Source organism: Rhipicephalus microplus, chromosome 3 (genome assembly GCF_043290135.1).
Source record: "Rhipicephalus microplus isolate Deutch F79 chromosome 3, USDA_Rmic, whole genome shotgun sequence".
NCBI lineage: Eukaryota > Metazoa > Arthropoda > Arachnida > Ixodida > Ixodidae > Rhipicephalus > Rhipicephalus microplus.
In genome coordinates, this window is record NC_134702.1 from 38,154,511 (window position 1) to 38,172,153 (window position 17,643).

At 47.3% G+C, this 17,643-nt stretch overlaps 1 protein-coding gene across 1 annotated transcript in view; it reads left to right on the forward strand.

The window, feature by feature from the left end:
* The first annotated feature begins 4,639 nt into the window (after positions 1–4,639).
* Positions 4,640–17,643, forward strand: part of LOC119176570 (neprilysin-1-like) — an 88,806-nt gene continuing 75,802 nt past the window's right edge. The window contains exon 1 of the mRNA XM_037427931.2: positions 4,640–4,895. Within this exon, the coding sequence (XP_037283828.2) occupies positions 4,828–4,895 (68 nt within the window). The 5' untranslated portion in view covers positions 4,640–4,827. The remainder of the gene's footprint in view (positions 4,896–17,643) is intronic.

Sequence of the window (17,643 nt, forward strand, 5' to 3'; positions counted from 1 at the left end):
GCTGTCAAGGATAATCCGGCTGTTTTCTCCTAGGACACCGTCCGTCGTGTGGATGCATCTGCCGGCGGATCATCCGCGGATTAGCCGTCCGCGTCCACGACAAATCCGGATTTGGTCCGTCGTCTGAATGCACCATAAAGAACCACAGGTGGTCGAAATTTCTGGAGCCCTCCACTACGGTGTCTTTCATATTCATATATGATGGTTATCGATAAACCCCACATATCAATCAATTATGATGGATTCGCTTAAAAAGTGATTGCTTTCTGGTTATAGGTCCATTCCATTTTTGAAAACTGTGGTAGCGCCGTCGACACACTAGGGAACTTGTAGTGACGTCACGGTGAGCAGGCCCCGTCCCACCCAAAGGTCACCATCACCCTCTACGATCACGTGACAACTGGCACAGCACCTGCAAAGCAGCCTCGTCTGAGGGTAGTGGCGAGCTGTGGGCAGGGCGGAGCCCGCTCGCCGTGACGTTGCTACAAGCTCCTTAGTATGTCGACGGCGGCACTACCGCTGTTTGAAAAATGGAATAGGTCTATAGACGGAACTTCATGTATGATCTGAATATTGGTATAGACGTACGTAACAACTCCTCGCTGCTAATATATCCGTTAACTGGTAAAGCTAGCCATCGATTTTGTTTGGCACCGTCGAAGACGGAGTGCTTGAAATCGACTGCATGCGAATGCAGTGCTCGTGCTTGCGAGCTGCGAGAGGAGGCGGTCGCAAAAGTATAGTGAACTAGAAGCAGAAGAAAAAAAATGCACTATAGCAAAAGGAGGAAAAATGTTATTAGCTTCGGATTCGGCTTCGCCTACCTCGCTGACTCGTATAAGCCCGAGGACGAAGAAAAGGGTTTAAAAAGAAATGAAACCGCGCGGCTTCTGTTTCGCGCGTTTTGCGCCGGCTTATAAGCCGCAGCGTCCATCCGAACAAACAAATCTTTTTCTATCTCACGCTATATGCATCACGCATGTTGCTTGCATGTTTGCAATCTTGCATTCGATCGCGTGTACCACCAACAGCAAAAGTTTTTCATTTTGGTTATAAGACCACGAAGGAGGAAAACGAAAACTTGATTTCGCAAGGGGGCATGGACTTGCATGCTTGAACTAGAAGGTATATATATCCTGGGCTTGGATCCGTGCTTACGGCCGTTCGGCTACCCGCTTTGTCCTTTTAGGTGCACACGAAAGAAGAAAATCTCCTTTTGAAGCGGCGAAGTGCTGTGTCTATGCCCCGTTAAGGGATTTTGGGCCTCCTAATGTCTGTTCGAGTCACCTCTTTCTCTCTTTCTGTGTAACAGACAGGGAGAACGTGTGAACTCTCTGCTCCATCCCACATTTTCTAAGTCAATACGGGACAGGGTCAACTACAGAGCGATTAAAGCGCAAGTGTGGTAAGCGATGGCTTCGGTAATCGTAACGACAATGACAGTAATGACTACAAACACGTTGCCATTCGTATTAACAAACCAGAAAACCCGAAAAAAAATTCACAGAGTATCCACGGAGTGAGAGATGCTGAGTGGGGCGAAGCTTCGCAGGCTCCCAGCTTAACCGTCCATCCGTCCGTCCGTCCGTCCGTCCGTCCGCCCGTCCGTCCGTCCGTCCGTCCGTCTGTCTGTCTGTCTGTCTGTCTGTCTGTCTGTCTGTCTGTCTGTCTGTCTGTCTGTCTGTCTGTCTGTCTGTCATCCTATCAAACTAAACCACATCTGACGCAACACACGTCCCCGCCATTTTCTGATCACTTCACATACTGCAACAGCGTAGCGCCATCTAGTGAACATTGCGAGAACTAAGGGGTGGCTACGAAGGAGGGACTGAGCCACAGCGTCAGGAGTTCTGCCTCTAAAAGATCCACGCATCTCTAAGAAGTGAATTCTGGTATCACCCGTGCTCCGGCGAATGAGAACTCTCGCGAGGCTTCTTGCTCACAAATATCCCACGTATTAATCACACATTTACAATAGTTAACAACCTAGGCGTATAGACGCGCCTTTACATGTGACACGAGAGGGCCAGCGAAGGGCAGAGAGAGAGATAGTGAAAGTGACAGTGATAGAGCTCTTATATAGCACTCAGGTGATGCGCTATTTATACCCCCGGTCCGTGCATGCACTTCTCGTAGATGGCGCTGAGCCGTGCTGCGGAAGTTGTGCGTCTTTTCATTTACTGAACCTCTTCCTCTCTCTCTCTCTCTTTCTTTCTTCTCGTCGAGCGTCTCTCGCAGGACGCAGACGGTGTGTAGCGAGCTTCACCGTCGCGGTGCGTGCGAGTGGAGCGAGCGCCGCAGATCCATCTAGTGGGCGCTCGAGTACTAGCGGCTGGCTGCGACGCGACAACGGACAACCCTCGACCTTTAGGATCTTCGGCCCTAAAATGTTGCCATAAACTGAAAAAAAAAAATTATTCGCTCCTCTGTGTAACTGCTTTTTTTCCTCAGCCCCTCATTCTTTCTTCAAGCTGTTGCTGAGTTTTTTTTAATTTTTTCTCTCTGTTTACATGTTACCTGTGTATTTAGTTTTGATTACCGCTGATACATGGTTGTTAATTGATAATTTTAACATAGTATTATTTTCCTACTGTTGTTGCCGATCAAATGTTTATGCGGAAGATAGTCTCGATCCAGTTTGTGTAACGGGGCATCCTTCTGTATATCTTTATCATGTACAATTTATTGCGAAAGAAGAAAACAGCTGAATAGTTAATTAATTTCTTGATTTATTCAGTGGTCATAATAGTGATGAGGAGGAGTAGAAACGGAGTGATGAGATGTTACTGTCCGTGGCTTCTTTTTTCGAGATAGTATGTCCTCAATTTGAACTTTTTTATACAGCCGCTGTGTTCTTTGTTTTATTTGTTGCTACTTCCACGGCGTTTTAATCGACCATAACTCACGTTTAAAAGGCCAGCTACGTGTTATGAAGGTCACGGTAGAGACATGCTCTTTACGATATCCACATTGCCGAACACATCACATCGCCCAAATCGTAACATGCGGATCATAGGAGCGAATGATTTCTTTTTCGCCAACACGCCACGGCGGTTTAGTACTTAAGGTGGTCAGCAGCTGACATGCAGGTCGCGGGATTGAATGCCGTCCTGGTCAGCTCGAAGGAGGCGAAAATGCTCGATGTCGGTGTGCTTAAATATAGGTGCAGTTCGAACCTCAGGTGTTCGACATTTCTTGCGCCACGACAGCGTCTCTCATAGTGATATCGTGGTTTTGAGACGTTGAACCCCGACATTTATTACTAATTTCTTTCCCGTCTTCATAAACCGGCTGAAATTGTAGAGCTCAACCAGACTGAAATATCTATTGTGTTTAAGGCTTATTCGCAATGAGACTCGCCAAAATTTTCCTGAGCCGGACTCACTAACATTCAGGAAAATTTTCAACTGGGCTCACTCGGACTGAAGCTGACCAAAATATTACTCACCCGGACTCACCTTGTCAGACTAACAGCTTGATTTCAGCCAGCCAGAGTGAGTCGAGTCATGAGTGCGTTAGCCTAGAATTAGCTTTTCAGACCATAGTGTCCTCGCTCTTTAACTTTAATATCTGGTATAATAGGCGCTCTTCTAGGTGACTTTTGATGTAGTACCTCCAAGTACGAGCCATGAGTGGCTTCAAACCACTAAGTATATTTTCCTTCAGAAAAGATGACAACAGGAGATATAGTCTCATCTTTCTTCCCCACTCCCCTTTCTCTTAGTGCAGGGTAGCAAACCGGATGCCCCAATTTCTGGTGAACCTCCCTGCATTTCGCTCATTATATTCTCCCCCTCTCTCCATCAAGAACTTCCCCGGAAGAGTAGGCGGCGGCAAGGTCAAAGTACCCTATGCGTATTTCACCCTCGGATTAATATTGAAACTCGCTGCCTTTTCTTGCATCTTTATCTCTCTCCCACTCAGGCTTAAGAACTATTTTTCGAGCTTTGGAACCACTCGGACTCAGACCTAACAAAATTTACTCACCCGGACTCACTGAAAGACTCACGGTTCGATTTGAGTTTGAGTTATTCCGAGCGGGTCGACTCGTGAGTCAATTTGCCGACCTATACACTCGCATTCACTACACTTCCTACAAACGAACGCTACCTCCTTTGCGCCACTTACTTCTTCATAGAACACGTGACAGTGTTAGCATGACACATTGAGGTTATCAGGATTTCGGGCGTTGCGGCTACACGCCACTATCTCCGCTAGATGATTTGAACACGCACGAAATGACGTGAAATCTGTCAATCGTGCACCATAGTTATGCGAGGCAAGACGGAACTGGCATGTGACAGCATGGAAAAAAAAAAGGTGCGAGGTAACTTAGTACAATGCTGACGTGTATCACTAGTGAATTCTCTAGGACCGGCCGACATTGGTCCTCATGCGAGGGATATATCTCTCTCACGTAATGACCTTATCTCCTTTAAAAAAACTGAAAATGCCGGTACATGATAACGCGCTTATTATTTGCATACTCAGAGGTTGTATAAAGGCCCTTCAAACGTTGCGTGTCATCCTTTTTTTTTTTTTTTTTTTTTTGCCCGCAACGCCTGAGGAGCCGCGGGCGCGCGCCCTTCGAGAAGCGCGGCAGATGGCGCTCGCGGCGTCGGCGAGCATCGTAACGACGGGCGCGCGGGCGCTGGTTCCAACCGCGGCGCGTTCCGATCCTGGCGCTCCGCAGCGGAGCGGCGCCCGTCCGCCAGTGCAGCATCGGCGACGACCAGCGGCGGCGGCATGCGAAGCAGCAGCGGACCGCGGCCCGGGCCCTGCAGCGGTGTCCCGTAGCGCGCGCCGAACATACCGCCGCTTACCACCATGGCATCGCCCACCGACGGCAAGCGACCGCCGCACGAGGAGATCACATTCACGCCACCCGACCACAGGTTTCTGGCTCTCTCTCTTCTCCCTTTAAAAACGCCTGCTGCTCGTGCTCGCTGCCTGCTCGTTGCAGCCGCATCTTGGCTCCCTCTTTTTCGCTCGCTAGCGCTTACCATACCAACTCTGTATTCTATATCACAATGCACCGTCATCGCGCTCGCACACCGTGTCGTACATGAAGTACTGCGATGGATCGGCCAGTTTCAACAGGCGAGCAGCAAGTGTCTTGTCATTGCATTTCTTTGCAGGGCGCCGTACGCGACCGGCGGGCGTGTGATAGCAGTCGCTGCGCGTCCAGTAGCACCTGATCGTTTGGTGCGTGGTGTAACCTCTATTCGGGCTCCGAAATGTGCACGCTCTATCTCTCCTCTCAAAAAAGAAAGTATTTGACAGCATTTCCGCCACACAAATGCAATCGTCATCTATCTCTCGTCGCGTTTCCTTTCTTGAAAACCCGCCTCTCGCCACTTTCCTATCAAGAAATTCGGCTATGTCACGCTTATAGCATGCGCGCCGTTCGTGACCTCTAAGTGGCGGCACAGCGCTGATAACGCGAGGAAATTACGCGAGGTAGGTGACTATTTTTACTGCGCGGCAGAACTACTCCCCCAAATACTCGATTTTTGTTAGAGTGAAGTTGCTGTTATCGTGGAATAACGCACGTGATTTTGGAGTCTGTTACTCATCTGAAAATAGAGAAGTGAAACTGAAAGTTGGGCTTACGGTTGGTCTCGACTCATCCTTTGACAAGTTGACCATCCGAGAGAACGACACGAACGATAAAGATGCACATACGGGCAGCGCTGACTGCGCACTGCTGCGTGCTTATCACTCTTTGAAACGTTATAAAGCTTTGGAATTGTCTATGCTGTCTTTGGATTCTTTGAGTTCGTTGTGTTTGTACGTTCCTGCGCAGTAGGCGCGCCCTAAATTCTTGAGACTGGTGAACTTTGTCCCCAGCAAAGCGAGACGAATGAGAATCTCGATAGCAAAGCTGTCAAAATGACGTGGAAATGTTTGTATATTTTTACGTGATGGAATCACTTGTAAAGCGGCCACTTACATTTTCTTGTTAATCAACATAAAAATCTTGAGACTTCACGCAGAATTTCCCTTTGCTTGTCGAACTCGGTGCCACGACAAACGCAGTTGCGACATTAAATCTAAATCAAATAGGAATCAAATCGACGCGAAGCAGCTTTGCGTGGCTTGTCTACAAGCGTGCTGTTTCGAATGAATTAGGGATGAAACGCTGAACAAACAGGAAGAGAGGCTGACCTGCGTTCACCGCATTCTGAGTGGCGAAACTCAAGACCATAGAACGCTTTGTGTACCCCATTGTAACGGCCTCTACTGGCCCTGCCACGGGTGAAATCATTTATCAGAATGTAGCAAGGTATATATATTGTTGATTATATAGGGGTATAATACACACAAAGTGACTCATCAACGAAGGCTGTGCAGACCATTCTCTGGATTAAGTGCCCTATGAAGGTCTCCATCACATACTTCTTTGTGAATCACTAGTTCTAGAAATTAGTTAAGTAGACATTCTATATAGAGGCAAACAGAAGGGAATTCCGATGCTTGATTCATCGGGATCTTCAAACTCGCGATTTCATTATAGTAGAAGAACAGCCGCTGAGTTACATTGCTTGTGGAGAAGCGAGTTTTGCGCTACAGAACAATGTATGTCGTACACAAGCTTTTGAATATTATTTAAAAAAAGAAACTACACGTACCACTGAAATATCGATGAATATCATTACAAGTGGTGAAATTGGGAAACTCAATCCGCTCTATTCTCAAGTTATTTCAGCTGACAAAAGTGTTCATATCAATACATTGATGTGAATTCGAAAGGCGATTTTTCCTGTTTAAATTCATTATAAAGCTATAGTTTGGGAAAACAAGCTTTTTTTTTTTTTTGCACACCGGGTTCACAAACAAATACAAGTTATTTACCGTCCATTGCACGTTTAAAGAGGTACTTGCCCCGGCTGTCTAGTGGTGCCTGACTGGCAAGGTTGTGAACACAAGTACTTTACTTTACTTAATTAGCTGAGTGTTACTTTTTGATCATATGAAACTGCTTGAGGGACCGGCTCAACATGAAGATGTACAGTCACTCGACGACAGCACGGCAAGGTCGCGAACACGTAGGGCAGATGGCTGCATGTCAGAACAGACCAGAGGCTTCACGAAGGCCTAGAACTGTTCTCCCGCGTCCTTCGCTTCCCGACGAAGCAAAGAAAGAAAAGAACAAAAAAATACACCTTAACCGAGATATTTCGTCTATATATGGACTTAGGTACTCGCCGACACAGCACCTGTACAACGAATGCGAGTTGGTATAAGAAAGGCTTCCAATAACTTGAAAGTGTGCGCCGTCCAGTGCATGTACCGTGTCTAGCACGCTATATACAACTCCGGCGCGTGGTGACAAGGCTATATTTATTAGAGGAGATCCGTTATGAGCGCTTTTTGTCCGACATGCGGTGTAGACAAGAAAGCAATTACGGAATATTTACGAAGTGAACGATGATGAGTGGGCGAAGCAGTGGGGTCGTTCTGTTTTACCGTAAATCCTACGTGGCTTCGACCACTCACGTATGTAGATGCATGAGCGCCCAAGCGGTGGGCAGTTATGTACAATGTTTATTGGTCATAAATGGTATCTCGCGTTGAGTTGTGAATTTTGCTGGCAAAGATGGGGTCTGCTCCCCTGGTGGAGGTTGGTTGTTTCCAGTCACACAAAACGCATCGTAGAGCACGTGGAGACGTCATATACTGCGCAAACCAGTCGTTTTCCGTGATCATTATCGTCATCAAAGTCATCGTCCTGGCGTATACTGGGCGGGTATCTTGCTCGTGCTGTGCCGTGATATCAGGAGTATAATGTGTGGTCTGGAACGTGCTTGTTCTTCATCGCCACCGAGAGACGACGGTGGACACGACTTGACCTTGAGGAGCTTTGGCCCTAAAAGCCACCATCGTGCACGCGCGCCCTCTCCCGCGGCGCCGATTTGCCTGGCGTGGGATGCAACAAATCGGATGGGCGAGAAAACAGCGACACAGAGCGAGAGAAAAAATAGACGGATATAAAGAGACAGAAAGAAACAGACACAAAAAGCACATAAAGCAAAAGTCTAGAGAAAGAAAAACAATGGCAGAAGAGAGCTAAAGAAACTATGGGTAGAAGCAGACAATATAAGAGAGAGAGAGAGAGAGAAAGTAAAGAAAGAAACTGAGGAAATATAAAGAAAGAAATAGATAGAAGAGAAATAGATAAATAAAGATTGAGAGAAAAATGGCAGATCCCACGTGCGGTGGGAATTGATGATATGTGAAGCACGAATGAGGATGGTTGACAGGCCACTTCAAAATCAACGCAACGTTACGAGACGGAGGAAGCATTATGCCGTCATTGATTTCTTTGCCATGATTATCAACATTTGGACGTTTCATTTGCCTTCGTCATTTATTAACGTCACCTGACACAAACTTTCGTACACATGAAGCTAGTGAAACGACCGCGAGTGTGCTATGAGCGGAGCATGTAGTCATGTTTTACATGACATCCATACCATGATTATCATGTTTGGACGTTTCATTTACATTCGCCGTCCATTCACGTCACGTAATACCAAACTTGGTATATGTAGAACTAGTGAAACGGCCGCGATGACGCTATGAGCGTGGCTTGTAGTCATGTTGTTACATGACATGTCTTTTATGAGCATCATGTTTGGACGTGTCATTTACCAAGTCGTCCGTTCGCGTCACGTAATGCCGAATTCGGTACATGTGGAGTTAGCGAAACGGCGGCGGGCGCGTCATCAAGGGCCCAATGTACTTCGACGCAACGTAGACGCACGCGCAGGCTGGGCGCAGCGACGCCACGCTAGCGAAACGCGACCAGCGTCCGTCGGCGCAGCCCGGTGGCAACGAGCGTGATATGCGACATGCTGCTTTTGCGCCAGAGACGTTACTTAGACCGCACCGCGTCCGCCTCTCTTCGTGACGGAGGGACGCCGCGTGCGCCCGAACGCGCATGCGTCAAAGCAACGCAGCGCGCGCCTGCGAGTATACACTGGCAGATCCACAATGGAGGTCATTGGGCAGATTCACTGATCTCTACTAGGGGGATATCGGCGCCTGGCGTGGCGTTGCCGGCATGACGCAATGAAATGAACGCCGACTCGCACGCTTACCGGCTCACGTTGAAGTGTATAGGCGTCTTGAATGTTGCATGTAGCCATGTTCTTACATGACCCGCATCTCATGGTTATCATGTTTGCACCAGTCACATACCTTCGTGATCCATTTATGTTTGTAATACCAAATTTGGCACATGTTAAGTTAGCGAATCGGCCACGAACGCATCATCAGTGTGGGACGTAGTCATGTCGTTACGTGACACGCATGTTATGATCATGATGTTTGGACGTGTCATTTACCCATATCGTCCGTTCGCGTCACGTAATACCGGATATGGTACATGTGAAGTTAGTGAAACAGCCGCGAGCACATCATGAGCGTAGCATGTAGTCTTGTTTTTACATCACGCGCATCTCGTGATTACCATGTTAATACCAGTTACATATACCTTCGTCATCCATTCACGTCCCGTAATACCGAATTGGGTACATGTGAAGCTATCGAAATGGCCGCGAGCCCATCATGAGCGTGGCATGTAGTCATGTTGTTGCATGACACGCATCTCATGATTATCATGTTTGCACTAGTAACATACCTTCGTCATCCATTCACGTCCCGTCATACCAAATTTGGTAGATGCAAAGCTAGCGAAGCGGCCGCGAGCACATCATGAGTGTGGCATGTAGTCATGTTGTTACATGACACGCATGTCATGATTTTCATGTTAGGGTCTGTCGGTTGTGTTCGCCATGCAGTCATGTGATACCACGCCAGTTTTGCAACATATCATGTGAATGAAACCACCGCAAGAGCACCAAGATCATAAAATGTAAATCACGGCATTCATGACATACATGTCATATTTTTCGTGTTATGACTAGTCGGTTATGTTCGTCATACAGCCATGTTATGTCACACCAAGTTTGGTATTGATACCATTATCCAAACGGCCAGGATAGCTAAGTGTAAGCGGCTAAATATACCGGGTGTTCAAAATTAAGCTTTATGATTTTTTTAAAATTAGGCGCTCGAAGGCACGTGAGAACCACTTGTGCAAATAAGTTAAGCGGCCAGGGGGACAGAAAGTTAGATGATAATTATCGCTGTCAGCAGCCCAATTAACTAAAATTTAATAATTAACTTTTTACTGGCTGCGGTAAGTTGGCATGTTTATATTGAAAAAATGTAGGCAGTGGTGTTTGTACACAGTTTCAGTTGGAAGATTTTTTCTAGCACGCCTGTGTTCCGAGATATCCGGCTCCAAAGTTTAATTGTCTTTCGCACGATTACGCATGCAAGAGGGTGAGGGTCCGCGCAAAGCTCCTCCCTAAAGTGACGCATCTGTTGCGTGTGGTGTTTAGTGTGTGAAGAGGGTGGAAGCGTAGGCATAGGTGATAGCAATTACCCTTGCCCTCTTCAGCCGGCGAAATCAAAATGTGACAGCGCGGTGCGCCATGAGCCTTACGCATGATCCTGATGAACGCGATAACAGGAGACCATTTTTCGCGACGTTTTTTCGTGACTTTAGATCACACTGAGACATCTTCTTGTGAACGCGTTAGCAGGACCGTCCTGCACTAGGGTGCCTCCGGTTAGAGCACAGCGTCTCTGCATTGAAGGTCTACCAAGGAAATCCACGTGGAGTCCTTTCGAGCTAATATGGCTGCTTCTGGCGTGAGGTATTCTACCAAAGTAAAAGTAGACGTGGTGCTTGCAATGGCTGAAATGAATGGCAACGCTTCGTTAGCAATGGAGCTTTACGCGTCTCGCCACCCACACCGTCCCCTTCCAACAAGGCCCACTTTCACAAACCTGTTTCGACGCTTCTGCACAACAGGCTCTGTCCACCTTCCGAGACGGACCAGGAAGGCAATCGTCGATGAAGACTTTGAAATCGACGTTGTCGCGTGCGTAACCTCGATGCCAGAGCTCAGCATCCGACAGATTGCCGATCAGTGCGGTCGCAGCATCGGAACAGTCACAAATGTTTTAAGAAAGCACAAGTTCCATCCATATCACGTTTACCTTCATCAGGACCTAAATGAGGCGGACTTTGAAAGGCGAGTTGACTTCTGCAATTGGGGCCTCATCAAAACTGATCAAGAAAATGACTTTTTGCACAGAATAATTTGGACTGATGAAGCTCGGTTTTGCCGAAATGGAAGTGTTAATCTTCACAACGCCCATTATTGGGCACAAGAAAACCCACACTGGCTGAGGCAGCACAAGCATCAAGTTCGCTGGAGTGTGAATGTGTGGTGCGGCATACTCGGGGACAGGATCATCGGACCTCACTTTTTTGAGGACAACTTGAACGGAAAGATGTACACAGAAGAAATATTAGGTGTTGTCATTGATGATCTTGTCTGCAGTCTTTCCCTGAATGACCTGCGCCAAGTATGGTTTCAGCACGATGGAGCACCACCACATTTTTCTACCAGGGCGAAGAACTGGTTGGACAGACGTTTTCCACAACAGTGGATTGGGCGCGCAGGAGCGATGTTTTGGCCACCAAGATCACCTGACCTTTCTCCGCTCGACTTTTTCCTTTGGGGCTACGTTAAAGATCGAGTTTACGTAACAGAGCCCAGCGATGTTAATGACATGAAGGACAGGATAACATCTGCCTGTGCGAGTATTCCTGCAGAAGTACTGCGCCGAGTCATCGAGTCGACGCGACAGCGGTTCATGCTTTGCGTTGCTGCCGAAGGCAGGCATTTTGAACACTTTTTGGGGCATTGACGTCTTGAGAGGTGAAGAGTTTCGATGAGATTTGTGCATGACCGAAATATGCTTATGTAGCAGCAGGAAATATGCGTTAGCAAGGATAAAACTGTTTCAGTTATTATTGGTGGAGTTGTTGCTCTTGTTTCAATAAAAGTTACAGTACTCGGACATCAGCAGTCACGCTATTCGCGTAGCCCAGGCAACGACCACGCATGCTTCTCTAGTGATTATTACGCACGCGCACTGGCATCCAGATTCTCCGCTCGCACCATTATCTCGGCATGGTATCTGCCACTATCGTTAGAGGCTCTGCAGTTGCGTGTTACGACACTGGTTGCAAGCGTTCTTCGATTTTTGATTTCGACGGCCGAAGAGGGCAAGGGTAATTGCTATCACCTATGCCTACGCTTCCACCCTCTTCACACACTAAACACCACACGCAACAGATGCGTCACTTTAGGGAGGAGCTTTGCGCGGACCCTCACCCTCTTGCATGCGTAATCGTGCGAAAGACAATTAAACTTTGGAGCCGGATATCTCGGAACACAGGCGTGCTAGAAAAAATCTTCCAACTGAAACTGTGTACAAACACCACTGCCTACATTTTTTCAATATAAACATGCCAACTTACCGCAGCCAGTAAAAAGTTAATTATTAAATTTTAGTTAATTGGGCTGCTGACAGCGATAATTATCATCTAACTTTCTGTCCCCCTGGCCGCTTAACTTATTTGCACAAGTGGTTCTCACGTGCCTTCGAGCGCCTAATTTTAAAAAAATCATAAAGCTTAATTTTGAACACCCGGTATAGATAGAGAGGTAGATAGATACGCTCAAAGTCGCCGAAGTTCGCCAAGAAATGCTTCGCATTTAAAAACTATTTTAATTAAGCATCTGGTGCTATGATTGCCAAGTGATGCCAAATCGAACCCGATAGATACTCAGCCTATACTCGTTATTTACAACGTTATCACACGAACACTTCGCTCATCCGTGTGTGAATGCACGTGTGCATATAGTTAAGCCAGGGCTAGAGACACTGTATATGCTACCTTTAGGGGGCATACACAGCAGGCAGCATATACAGTGACTCTAGCCAGGACTAGAGGTAGGTAGCGAGCATATACAGTAACTTAAGCCAGGACCAGCTCTGCGTGTACACATTGTGCCACCCAGTGCAAGCCTCGCGAAGTGCTTACCATGTTATGCTAGCCGAAAGTCTAGCTCGGCGGCTTCAAAGCGCGGAGCTTCCTGAAATTCTCAAATAAAACATTATGTTCTTTTTTACGCGCGAGAGCCTACAGCGTCTCTAGTAAAAGTCACGTGCAGTGGTCGAATCACTCTTGAAATATGTTCACAAAAATAAAGTCCTTGCAATATTAGACGAGGTATGTTGCCGAAATCAACCAATCTGCCTGTCCAGTTTCTGGAGAGTGTGCAGAGGTGGATTTGGAATCATGCGCTGTTTTCCTGTTTCCAACAATAATGATGCTTTTTTTTCGACTTTGACAGCGGGACGGCCTAGTGCTCTCCCATAGTAGAGTATCAAGTACTCTAAATTGTTACCAGTTTTTTGCTAAACACAGCGGGACGGCTCACTGCCCTCCCCTAGTTGAGTAAGCAGTACTCGAAATCGTAAAACATTCTATCTAAACACAGTTTCCTTTTTGTAGAGGCTCACGGGACGGCTTTAAGCTTTCCCATAGTAGAGTACCTCGTACTCTAAGTCGTTAAAATTGTTGTCTAAACACACTGTTTCCTTCGACCTAGCAGTCTTCAACGTTATCCCACCGTAGGGATGGCTCCTTTCTATCTAGTTTTGTCTGTGTGGTAGAGGCCCACAGGACAGCTTTATGCTCTCCAATAGGCACCCGAAAGTGGACCAGAGGGCGCGACCAAGCTTTTTGGGCCGCCTAAGCATTGTTGGCGCCGACCGCCAGGGATACTAAGAATATGAAACGCTCACTTAACACAGTGACACGCTGAAGCGTCAGTGCCCTTAATGGCACGTTTTCGGAGAACGGTTCCTGAGCGCTTACGTAATCAGCCGTGACCGCCATGCGCACAACTAAAAAAGAAAATGATATGCACGTGCGATTCCGATTTTGCTGCGTCTACTCGCTAGGCTACGCATTGGAAGGCTCGGTTTTGCTGCGCCTACTCGCTAGGCTGTGTGTTCTGGCACTACCATCAGATTTCGTAACCTGCATTGCCGGTAGCCTATAGTAGAGTACCTCGTACTCCAAATCATTAAAAGCGTTGTCTAAACACACAGTTTTCTTCGGCCTAGCAGTCTTCAACGTTATCTCATCGTAGGGACGGCTTTCTGCTCTCCCATAGTGGAGCACTATGTGCAATAAATCGTTAAATACTTTTTCTAAACACAGCGTTCTTCGTAGTAGAAACATTTTTTTTCTAAACAGCGAACCATCCGAGGCAGCTTACCGCTCTCCCATAGAGTACTTCGTACTTTAAACTGTCGAAGATTGGTTCAAAACACTTCTATCTCTGTATGAATCTGAGTAGGTTTCGTTCTCGTGCTCTTTATGTGGTTCTTTCCCGTAGTAGCGTACAAAGTACCCATAATAGTTAACCACTTTTTTTTTCTAAACGCATAGCATTTCTGCACACCTCCTTGCGCCTAGTGCGTCGGTGTGCAAAAGGAACAGCTAATCGCTCTTCCATGATATAGTAAGTATACATAGTGCAAGCCATCATTCACATTCTGTTCTAAACACACGGTTTTAGCACGCCACTAATGACTTAAGTACTTCTGATAACACACATGTCGCATGTTCGTCACTGCGTGGGGGTGTGTCTTGTTTCCATTGTGAGAACCTTTCCACGGGAAAGAAAACCCGCGAATGCCCACAGAACGTTCTGAATGGCAGTTTGTACTTACTGACCCGTGCCGCTGGTGTTGTTAAAAAGGAAACACTTCTCGCCCACAACTGGTGCGAGCTCACGAAGTAATAAACAAAATAAACTCTATTGTCTTTCCGGGGCCCGTGTTCGAGGCCGGGTCATCTCTGTCTGAAAGCGAATGCAGTGAATATCAGGCCAGACGCCCATGTTTGCCCAGTGTGAACAGAAGTGTGCATGGATGCGTCCTACCGGCTATACCAAGAGAGAGGAAGGGAAGTGGGGGGGAGGAAGGGCAATTGAGCTTCGCTTTCTAGAGCTAGGGCGTTGTCGAGCCTCGTGCGCGTCGGCTTCAGAACTACTAAAGTGCTTCGGTTCGCGGTGCATTGTGCTGCAAGGGAACGAATGACTGTGCACGTAGCATTGGCCGTTTCAAAGTATCACTGAATGCACCACAGGTGTTAAGGGCCCTCTACGCCATTACTTATTTCTTTTGCGAATCGGCGATGGGCCCGCAACGTGACCGTATAGGACAACACGCGAGTCCGGTGCGCAAACGTCCACTTCGTTGATGGTTCTGTCGCTGATGATGACTAAATGTGTCTGAATGTTTTGTAATGGGTAGACCTTTAAAACACGGACTCGTTGCTCAGTTTGCATCTTTGGACGCCTTACCTTATTTTACGCTGCTGCCACGCACCGCATGATGCTGCGTTAAGGATAGTCCTTCCCCTACATGACATTCACTTACGTAGTGCTTTTAAATATTTCTTTGCGCACTGCAAGCACTTTTGGCGTCTATCTATCTATCTATCTATCTATCTATCTATCTATCTATCTATCTATCTATCTATCTATCTATCTATCTATCTATCTATCTATCTATCTATCTATCTATGTGCCTACGTCTGCGTGCTCTGGTGATCACTCCCCTAGCTTGGGGTAAACCAAAATTAGCATGGGAAGGGATGATGATTTGACGAATACGACTCGCTAGTCATGACATAATATTGTCACAATCTCGTCGTGTACGTCGTCAAACACTTCCCGTCGAGCAGTGGCACATACGTGCGGGCGGGTATGGGCCCCTTATATGTGGGTGTGTGCCACTGGTGACTGACACTTCATATCTACCCAGGAATGGCGAGAACACACATGGGCAATATTGACGCGTGAGCGTTTGAAAAAATATGTTGTAATGGTACTGATTGTTGGCCCAGTTGGTACTTGCTTATTGACATGCTTTTCCCGCAAATAACACACACAAACACACAAAGTAAAGGAACACTCAACGACAAGCACAAGCGGCTTGTGCTTGTCGTTGAGTGTTCCTTTACTTTGTGTGTTTGTGTTATTTGTGACCAAAGCATGTCTTTAAGCGTTTGAAGAAAAAAAAAAGCTGACATTGGCTGCATTAATCCGACGAATGTAAAGAAATAATGTCATGGTTCTAGTACGAGTCGAACCCCAGCATTCCGCATGGCAACAAAGTATTCTACCACAGAGCTACGCTATGTGTCGCAACTGCTTTTGAAATAGACCGTTATGTTTGTGAAACGTCAATTGGGGATGCAGTCATGGCTATCTAATTTTGTAAACATCACACATGTACTCCTACGACACAGCTGTCGTGTCGGGTTGAGATAAAATGTGGTTAAATAGACTGTCTACCGTCCTTCATTGCTTTTCTGTTTTGTGTCGATATATATAAAAAAGCGTACCATCTGAAGTGTCTAACCTTGCAATGGTTTCTCTCGAAAGCGTGTGGAAATTAGAGAGCTTTAGTACTGCGTACGCTGCGTATGTGGCGGCGTTGCGTACGTAAGGACGCCACGTTCTGCGTAGTGCGCATGCGCAGATCGCAACGCGCACGTATTGCGTTACGTACGTAGCCGCTACGTACGCACGCATGAGATGCGTGCGTGCGTACGTATGAGCTGATCGTGCTGCTCTCGAACAAGTTCGCGACAGCGCGAGACTCTTCGTTTTGCAAAATGGCGGCATCGAAGGCAAGCACCGACCGGCTCTGTGGCTTAAAATATGGCCATAATCTGGCTATAACACTTGGATTGGCTCACATTGGCTGTCAACAACATGAGCTTCTATTTTGATCTACCAGATGACGCAACACGCTTCACGCTCGTTACGTACGCGGGTACTACGGCGTACTAAAAGCCGATTAGTGGCAAACGACGCCACGTAACGCAAGGCGCTTGCGTGATGCGTACGTAGCACCATTCCGCAGTACTAAAACTCTCTATTTTAAATGCGGAGTGTTTCTTAGTGGTACGATGTCGTGCGTCGGCGGCGATGTCCACGCCCCCACTGCGCATGCTCGCGTCTCACGCATCGTGCCGCATGCTCACCTCTCGTCCCTAGTATCTCGTGCTAAACTCGGCCGTGCAGATTCCGTCTCGTATCGCGCTCGCGCGCATTCCAACCGAACTTGTCAATAGCCTACTGCAAGCCACTGAGCAAAGCGCGCGCAATTCAATTAAGCGAGTGAAGCCATTCGGACAGTCGGCTGCTGGCGGAGTATGCAGCTTCCGCGCCCAAGAGACGCCTCGTTGGAGGCGAGTGGGCTTGCCGATCGCCGTCGCACGTATTCGGCCACGTTATAGGCTTTACACAACGAGTCGTCACAGTCATCATCATTTTGTTTTGTTTATTTCTTCATTCACTCCCTCCTCCGGTCACGTGACCTATACTTGACGCCTACTAGGACATAGAGTGACGTCACAGGCTTCTTATATGACGATCTCGGAGGCATTAGAAGACCACGTTGCATGAGCGTAGCCAAGCTAGAGGGGGTGCCCCTCTCCCATGAAATTTTACAATTTCGCTACAATTACAATTACAATTTTACACGCGCACATGAAAATGCACGCACGAACATACATATAGTTGAACTCCCTACTTCTGGGAAAACATTTCCGGCTACGCCACTATGGGTCAGAAAGCCTTCATGGTTATCGGGTTGGGGACACGGGAGGAGGGGGGGGGG